The 10,000-nt window shown below is 48.8% G+C and overlaps 1 protein-coding gene across 1 annotated transcript in view; it reads right to left on the reverse strand.

The window, feature by feature from the left end:
• The window catches only part of itga11b (integrin, alpha 11b), a 33,378-nt gene that overhangs the window by 23,086 nt on the left and 292 nt on the right, over window positions 1-10,000 (reverse strand). Inside the window, exon 2 of the mRNA XM_076732493.1 lies at window positions 4,863-4,974. Within this exon, the coding sequence (XP_076588608.1) occupies window positions 4,863-4,974 (112 nt within the window). The remainder of the gene's footprint in view (window positions 1-4,862; window positions 4,975-10,000) is intronic.

Below are 10,000 nucleotides of genomic sequence, written 5' to 3' on the forward strand. Positions count from 1 at the left end.
GGATAAAATCATCATGCTGAGAAAATATGAACAAAGCAGAATCTGAATATTTCTCACATTCACAGTTTTGATGAGTTTTATCCTCTCAGACGTCATCAGCTGATGGTCAGACCCACCTGTGCACCTGCTCCCTGTCCCTCATCATGAACACCTGTCCTGCAGGACTCTCACCTTCAGCCTCAGCTGTTCCTTCGCTGCAGTTCAGTTTGTGCTCTTCATTCAGAGAAGCTCAGAGTAACAGTGCAGGAGACCCGAGTCCAAGCCAGCAGTGAATATTTCTTTCTCTTTAAGCACTCCACACCGTCCTGCTCAGATCATCACAGGTCGTTCTTAGTGCAGCTCAGAGCCTGGAAGGAACTTTCCACCTCAAATCCAGCTTTTTTCTGCAGGCTGCATCTACGAAGAGTCGCCCAAACAGTCTCTGTCAAACACTCTCAGAGTGTCAGGTTCAGCAAACTTTCTCTCTTATTCTTGGAGGTTTGCTTTATCAGAAAGTAAAAACTGTGAGGGACTTTTTGACACTTTATGGATCAGAGATCAAGAAACAATCCACAGATTAATGTGATGAAAGTGTGAAGTTCATCTCTGAGACGCTGAATTTGAACAGTGCTTCAGTGTGTTCAGACTAAGCAGCTGCAGAACGGACTTCAGGTGTCACTGAGGACATGTGGACGGACTTCAGGTGTCACTGAGGACATGAGGACGGACTTCAGGTGTCACTGAGGACATGTGGACGGACTTCAGGCGTCACTGAGGACATGAGGAGAGACTTCAAGTGTCACTGAGGACATGAGGACGGACTTCAGGTGTCACTCAGGACATGAGGACGGACTTCAGGTGTCACTGAGGACATGAGGATGGACTTCTGGTGTCACTGAGGACATGAGTCGGGACTTCAGGTGTCACTGAGGACATGAGAACGGACTTCAGGTGTCACTGAGGACATGAGGACAGACTTCAGGTGTCACTGAGGACATGAGGACGGACTTCAGGTGTCACTGAGGACATGAGGATGGACTTCTGGTGTCACTGAGGACATGAGTCGGGACTTCAGGTGTCCCTGAGGACATGAGAACGGACTTCAGGTGTCACTGAGGACATGAGGACGGACTTCAGGTGTCGCTAAGGACATGAGGACAGACTTCAGGTGTCACTGAGGACATGAGGACGGACTTCAGGTGTCACTGAGGACATGAGTCGGACGTCAGGTGTCCCTGAGGACATGAGAACAGACTTCAGGTGTCACTGAGGACATGAGTCGGGACTTCAGGTGTCCCTGAGGACATGAGGACAGACTGAGTCCAGCCTGCGTCCTGCAGCGTGAACCGGTCCAGTCTGACTCGGACAGACGTGCTGATGTCTTTGCTGCAGTCTCTTTGCCGTCCTGCTGTCAGACGTCGGCTGTCTTTCAGCAGCACTGCTCTCACATTGTTAGCGTTAACCCCAGTAAACTCACCACATGGGGCCTGGACGGCTGTTCCTGGAACAGGCTGAGTCACGTACCGGAGCAGATGCCATAGTAGAGCGCTAACCTCCAATCTGCTAATGTGTGTCGCTCCACATCAAACGGGCGGAGAGCAACCACATCCCAAAGAGTCCACATCCTGCGGCCTGCAGCAGCGCCCAGCAGACGCGGCCGTGACACCATCCGTCATGCCCATCATTACCTCAGCAGGTGCTGGAAAACCTCCCACCTGTACCTCCGTCATCAGCTGAAGACTTTTCAGAGCTGCTGCTGCTGCGACTGTCGGGACGAAGGCTTCACCTTCCTCCTCTTCAGTTTGACAAAGCATGAGTCTGAAAACACTAAACCAACCAAACACTGCAAGGAAGAGCCTCAGCTCGTCTGCCGTGTCAGCAGAGCAGCCTGAGGACTGGTCAAAGCAGGCCACACACACACACACACACACACACACACACACACACACACACACACACACACACACAGACCACGCAGACTCGGAGATCAAACAGCGTCGGAGGTTTGACCTTAAAGGACGACGCAGGTCAACGGGTTTGACCTGCAGGACACACGTCAACATCCTCAGCCAAGCGCATGCACACACAGAACGTCTTTATGTGGGTTCTGCTGGAAACTGGTCACAAGCCGCCACACTGACAGCTGTGAGGAGTGAGGGGTCAGAGGTCACCGCGGGTGAAAGACACGGAGCAGAGAAGACGTCTGACAACAGCACCAGTCCACACCTGAAACGTAAATGTCACCAGTCTGTGAAGAAAAACAACCAGATCCCCTTCACACACACGCACACACACACACACACACACACACACACACACACACACACACACACACACACACACACACACACACGCTCAGACTGATGGGCTTCCCAGAGGGGGGCTGGGGAATAACAAACCACAACACATAGTTTCCAGATCCGCCGCTCCGCCTCAGGACGCAGCAGAAGACAAACCGAATACTTTCCACTTATTTACCTGCGACTTCAAAGACGGACGGAGTTTGTAATCCTGGAAGACTGCGAGGAATCATGACGGCTGAACGTTTCCAGATTAAAGAGCGAGACTGAGAGCCGGGAAGGTTCTTACCTGCAGCCGCAGACAGAAGGACGACAGCAGCCGTGTGTCACATGACTTCATGTGATCGCTTCAGTCCGGCTGCCCTCAGAGCCCCACATTACACTACACTACAGATTACACTCCAGATTACACTACACTACAGATTACACTACACTACAGATTACACTCCAGTTTACACTACACTACAGATTACATTACACTACAGATTACATTACACTACAGATTACGTTACACTCCAGTTTACACTACACTACAGATTACATTACACTACAGATTACACTACAGATTACATTACACTCCAGATTACACTACACTACAGATTACACTCCAGATTACACTACACTACAGATTACACTCCAGATTACACTACACTACAGATTACACTACACTACAGATTACATTACACTACAGATTACACTACAGATTACACTACACTACAGATTACATTACACTACAGATTACGTTACACTCCAGTTTACACTACACTACAGATTACATTACACTACAGATTACACTACAGATTACATTACACTACAGATTACGTTACACTCCAGTTTACACTACACTACAGATTACATTACACTACAGATTACATTACAGATTACATTACACTCCAGTTTACACTACACTACAAATTACGCTACAGATTACACTACACTACAGATTACACTACAGATTACTATGCATTACAGATTACACTACAGATTACACTCCATTACAGATTACACTACAGATTACACTACACCGTCAGACTTTGGGGTCTCGGCTTGTGGTTTGTTTGAGGATTTACTGAGAGCAGATTATGACATGAAGGATTAATTAATCCACTGTCCTGAGACACACAGGCTGCACGTGTATTGATCACTGATGGTGTTTGTGGTTCAGAACCAGAACTAGAAGGTTTTGGTTTTGTGGGTCCTGACCTGAACTGACCCACGTTAGACCAGAAGAGACACGATGCACAGAAGAGAGAAGAAATGAGAAGAACTGAGATTAAACTGATCCAAACAGATCTCATTTAAATCTCAGATTAGATCAGATTAGATCAAGAACTGTTAATCTGACTATAAAGCATGTGGTGTACAGAGATGGGAGAAGAGTTGGGATTAGATTAAGTGAGATTATCTGAGATGACGACACATATTTCATCTGATCTCATCATGTGATCTCACCTGTTGTCTTTGGAGGTTTTAGATGCGTTTGCTGGTATTTGAGGATCCAGCAGCAGGTTGGAAACAAAGATGAAGAATGAGAGACAAGAGACGAGACAAAGTCTCAGCAGACTGATGGACAGCCAAGGACAAACCGTCCAGGAACCTGTGAGCTCATGGGAAGTCGACGGTAACGCACCGCGTGGCCTCGGGTCAGATCGACATCATGAAATGCTGATTTACGGCAGGAAGGAGCGAAACACGCCGGCGGCTCTGCAGGTCTGTTCACTCGTCAGACGCATCGATGGAAAATGTGTCGTCCCAACACGATTCTGACGTCTCAACATGATTCACCGACACGCAGCACAGAGACAGAAACCAACGAGCAGCTCTCCTGGAAGGTTTTAACTCGCTTTCCCAGAACACCGAGCTCTGCTTCGACGGCCGCAGCCGCCAATGCATCCTGAAACCAGCAGACATTTTCATCTGAACCGTCTTCACCTGCAGGGACGAGGGACAGAGGCCGAGCGAGGGGACGAGGGACAGAGGCAGAGTCAGGGGACGAGGGACAGAGGCCGAGCGAGGGGACGAGGGACAGAGGCAGAGTCAGGGGACGAGGGACAGAGGCCAAGCAAGGGGACGAGGGACAGAGGCTGAGTGAGGGGACGAGGGACAGAGGCCAAGCAAGGGGACGAGGGACAGAGGCTGAGTGAGGGGACGAGGGACAGAGGCCGAGCGAGGGGACGAGGGACAGAGGCCGAGCGAGGGGACGAGGGACAGAGGCCGAGCTAGGGGACGAGGGACAGAGGCCGAGCGAGGGGACGAGGGACAGAGGCCGAGACAGGGGACGAGGGACAGAGGCAGAGTCAGGGGACGAGGGACAGAGGCCTTCCAGAGACGGAAGGTTAAAGGAAATATGGTCAAACTAAAAGCTCAATGATGATGATGATGATGATGATGATGATGATGATGATGAAGGAGGGACGTTTCGGACAAACGTCAGTTACATCAAACAGAAACCAGTTGACTGGTTTACATTCCTGCTGAAAAACCATTAAGACACATTAAAAACCTGGTTTCTGGACTGGTTTCTGTGAATGTAGACAGACCAGTACAGACTGGTTTGTGCGTGAATAAGAACTGTGATCTCACCACTGGCGTCCTCCTGCCTCGTGCTGCTGGACCGTGTAACCAAACTGGTTTTCTTTGGATCCAGAGAAGATCTTGAAGTTCTTTGTGTCGAAGTTGAAGCAGAGATGAAGATCTGAAACACAGAAGAAGACACTCAGCTGAGACACCATGCTGAAACCAGTAGAACCAGTCCACATGAATCCCTGAAAGCTGCCCAGTAGAACCAGTCCACATGAATCCCTGAAAGTGGTTCATGTCCCCTTCAGGGGCCCTCAGAAATGTAGGACAGTCTCCAGTTGAAGGAAAATGTTTCATAAATCAGTTGATCAGTGAAAGATCGGCTGGAATCGAAGTTTCCTCTCCGAGCGCCTCTGGCCTGGAATCACATTCAACTTTCCCACAGAGCAGAAAGACTGAGGAGACTAAATCACACACAGGTGTTCCTGATACCTTTTCCTTCCCCACAGGTTAGTGAAGGGACAAAATACTGTGAACGCCTTCCAGAAAAATGGAACCTGACCAACCGAATCCACGTCAACGCCACGAACGCTGGAGGAACAATCGTCATCGGGTTGATTGGTTGTGGACAGAAATGACACTGAGGACAAAGCACAGCAGAGACGGACAGAACAGTCCTGTCTTGTACACACACACACACACACACACACACACACACACACACACACAGTGAACGTGATGGACGGTCATTCTGAAGATGTTTCCTGGTTGAGTCTTGGTGAAGCTCCTCGATCTTCATCTGTGACTTCGGTCAAACTGCTGAAATGTGAAGTCGACACATGGAGGTGTTATTTCCCCGAGATGAGGAGCTCTCCCCTCCTCCTCCTCCTCCTCCTCCTCCTCCTCCCTCTGGTTTCAATTAAAGTCTTTATCGGGAAGGTCAGCGGACAGACTGGAAGGCCTGTGAACGCTGCCAAGGCCGACAAAAAACAAGATGATGAAGAAACGACACGACCGCGGCAGGAAGCGAAGCTCGTCCTGGATAAGGGAAGAAACAGATGAATTCATGCTTTCAACTGACATCCGGGACAGTGAATGCATCATCCAAATGAGCAAGGTTCAAAGATTCAGGAAATATGAGGAAGGAGCGTCACTCTTCCTCTATTAAATCATCTCAATGACTTCATCCGTGTCACAGGGGAAAAAACACATTTCAGTAGAAGAAGAAGTAAGTTGACCTTCAACTATTCCAGCGTTTCTTTTAACTCAGGCAGCTCTCCAGAAGCCATCTGCCTCTGAAGTAAGAGCAGCTGTGCAAAGACAGACATGTATATATCATAGAAATCTATATGTTTTAGAAAAAGACACAGAAAGTCAGAACAAACAGCTTTTAAATCAGATTTACAGTCCAGAGACCTGCAGAAACACCTGAAGAAGACCGCTGACACATTCAGAGCTTTGAAACTCTCTGCGGTGCATTCAGGGTCTCTGTGGTGCATTCAGGGTCTCTATGGTGCATTCAGGGTCTCTGTGGTGCATTCAGAGTCTCTGCGGTGCATTCAGGGTCTCTGCAGTGCATTCAGGGTCTCTATGGTGCATTCAGGGTCTCTGTGGTGCATTCAGTGTCTCTGTGGTGCATTCAGAGTCTCTGCGGTGCATTCAGGGTCTCTGCGGTGCATTCAGGGTCTCTGTGTTGAATTCAGAGCCTTGTATTTAAATATTTTTATTATTAATATAAATATTTTTATATGTGTTTCATCTTGTTTCATCTTGTGTTTCATCTTGTGTTTCATCTTGTTTCATCTTGTGTTTCATCTTGTTTCATCTTGTTTCATCTTGTGTTTCATCTTGTTTCATCTTGTTTCATCTTGTGTTTCATCTTGTTTCATCTTGTGTTTCATCTTGTTTCATCTTGTGTTTCATCTTGTTTCATCTTGTTTCATCTTGTGTTTCATCTTGTTTCATCTTGTTTCATCTTGTGTTTCATCTTGTTTCATCTTGTGTTTCATCTTGTTTCATCTTGTTTCATCTTGTGTTTCATCTTGTGTTTCATCTTGTTTCATCTTGTTTCATCTTGTTTCTTCTCCTTGAATCTCGTCTAAACTCGTCTCGTCCTCCTCCGTCTCATTATCGGTTTTAAGACCACCATGAAAAGCGCAGAGCTTTCCTGTGAATGAAGCGTTCCAGCCTTCGTCATCATTGTCACTCTAACAGCTTCTGCCTTAGTGTCCTTGATCCAGGCGTTTATTTCCTGCCAGCCTGTGAGCCTCAGACTCCGCCGTGACCCTGTGACCTTTGTGGTCTCGCTGTCCGCTGAGGTTCGGCTCCTCAGCGAAGGCGGCGGCCATGAATCAGAAGACGCTGGAAGGGCGAACGGTGGGTGAATTGTCTCGGCTCTGAGGTGTGTTTGTGTCTTCGCGGCTGAGAGGAATCTGTTCCTGTCTGAGTCGAGCCAGAGACCGGCTCGATTTATCGGGGCTGTTGGCGAAAGACGCAGAGAGACTTGGCCGAGCAGAGACTCCAGATCCAGATCCAAGTCTGACAGGCTCCCGTCACTGTCGGCGGATGATTTGACTGATTCGGATCATCCTTCCTGGCTCCGACGACACATTTTTCTCATTTTTACGCAGCCGAGGAGACTGTATGATTTTGTGTGTGTGTGTGTGTGTTCATTTTTCCAGATGTGTGTTAGCTGCTGCCATAATTGAAAGCAGATTAGGATCCTGCTGCAGCTTCTGCAGCGACCAGAGAAGATTTGAGTTAGAAGAGAAACAACGTCTGTGCTGGTTTTGCAAAACCTCCAGTTTTCAAATCAGATGCAGCAGCGAGAAATGAGCGTAATCAGGTCAAAGATGGGAGTGATTTAGAGCACAGGGCAGGCAGCTCGCAGCCAAACGCCGTCTGACAGCAGGCAGACAGACGCTCCATTGGCTCAGCATCACTGCAGCACTGACCGCGGCCAGATAACCTCTCTGCAGGCAGCGCAGGTCAGAGGTCACGACCCGACAGTCGTGTAACATTTCCTGACCTGTCAGACTGATGTTGGAGCAGATCCAGCCGGCTGTGACTGCTGTCATCTGGTCAACCACATTACATGCCAAACTCCCTTTGAGAAACCACACATTTAAAATGCTCTCGTTAACCGACCAGGTTACAAGCTGCAGGCAGTGCAGTTCAGTGTGGGATCCTTAGTTAGAAGTAACTGATAAAGCAGCAGTAATCGAAGATCCTCCACTCACACACACCATCGCTGCTTTGGCCACATTCAGGACTGAGATCTGATCAAAAACTCCAGAACTGCTACTGAAGGGACGTTGTGCTGAGAGTTCAAGAATTAACTGTAAACCTGTTTTTTCTTTAAATATCACAGTCAAATTTTCAATGAAGTTATTTGATGTGTTGACTTTCATGAGTCACATGCTGCAGCGTGAGCTCTCCTCCACTGAGCAGGCACGCAGTAAATTCAGATTTTTTTGAATGGAGCATGGTGTGAAAGTTTCTCCTTACGTAAGATGACACGTATCAAGGATTGGCAGCGCACGCTCTGTTTTCAGACACTGGCTGAGGAATTAATCATTTTATTTTCTTTGGTTATATAAAACTTCTCATGCATCAGGCAGATTGATCAGATTGTCCCTGAAGCAGAGCTGCTGCTTCGTTACAGACAAAATAAAAACATCGGGCACGTCTGTGGTTCCTCTGAAGTGCAGCTGTGATGCCGAGCTGCCAGCAGGACATCTGTCCTCCGTGGACAGTCCCACGGGTGCGGTTTGACAGAAAGAGAGTCCACTGAGTGTCAGAGAGACTGAACACGTCACAGGACGCTTTCTGAGCCACGTGAAGACGGATCGCCCGCATCCAGACGCTGCCAGGACACGTCTGTTCCCACAGGTAATTAACTCACCTGTCTGGGACGTCAGCTGGTGCAAACAGTCATGAGACACTCGTTCTGAGCCAGAAGCTTGTGTGTTCTATCTGAACGGTGGCACTTCCCGCGTGCTGTTTGTCAAACAGCAGCAGCATCTTGATCTGATGCTTCCTGAAAGCCACAACATGCCATAAAAAACGTTTCAGCCGTGAGTTCCTGCAGAAATCAGCTCAGCGAGCGCTCGCCGCCCCGCAGGCTGGACCTCCAGGGAGACGTCACGACCTTCAGCCGTCACGCCGAACTGTGCACTAATTGAACGAGGAGCCAGCAGACCTCGTTCAGCTCGGCTGAGACTCACAGCAGAAGCATCACGATCAACGATGATCATCAGAATTATTGATTATCATTGACTAATAGTGATGACTCTGTACTGAACGGACTGCTGAGCCGTCCAGGCCTTGTTGATCACACCTCGCCCTTCGTGCTGCCTTCGAGTGCCGCCTGTTGAAATAGCTGGAAGCACTTTTGCTTTGAGCCACCAGACAACACAGGATGTCTCTTTGTCCGTTTGAGGACACTGAGCTCCTCCTGAACTCATTCATGCTCCCGCAGGCTGAACCGTTCCTCCAGCTTCACCTTCTCCACCTGCACGTCCAACTGTTAACTTTGAGCACAACATCTGACGAAAGAGCAAATTCTCCGACTGAGTTCCTGCTCCTCAGAAGGTGAACATCACCTGTCCTCCAGCTCAGCCAATCAGGACATGCTTGTCTCGAGCACGTTGACAGTGTTGTGCATCACGGTGCTCATCCTGTCCAGCGCCTCGTGTCGGTGGGTGTAATGACGACAGCAGCCTCCAGGGAGCGCTGCCACTTACTCATTTCTACGTCCTGAAGCACCTGAAAGAAAACCTTGTTGGACCAGTTTTTCCACGTCTCCACCTGCTTCAGCCTCCAGCAGAACACAAAACGCCTCGTTGTCCCAGGGGGACACTTCCTGCCTGACATCGAAGACAAAGGCTCATCAAAGCAGAGTCACTGAGAGACTCTGACTGTTAAGACTTTCAGAGGCGAGGACAGACACGTAAACGTCCTTCAGGGGCTGAAAGGTCTTATAAAAACTAGAGACTCCTTTGAACAAAGCCACGTGCTCGCAGTCAAAGGTCTCTCTGTGAGGAAACGACACTCAGAACATCCCATGACGGCGCTTCACTGCTCGTTAGTGAAGCTCGTGACCCCCTGAGCGCTTCAGCAGCCGCTGGCCGAGACTCGAAACGAGCGTCCACAGTCAAAACAAGACGTTTAATCCTGAAACTACATGAAGGACAAGACTC

Source organism: Chaetodon auriga, chromosome 6 (assembly GCF_051107435.1).
Source record: "Chaetodon auriga isolate fChaAug3 chromosome 6, fChaAug3.hap1, whole genome shotgun sequence".
In the NCBI taxonomy this organism is placed as follows: domain Eukaryota; kingdom Metazoa; phylum Chordata; class Actinopteri; order Chaetodontiformes; family Chaetodontidae; genus Chaetodon; species Chaetodon auriga.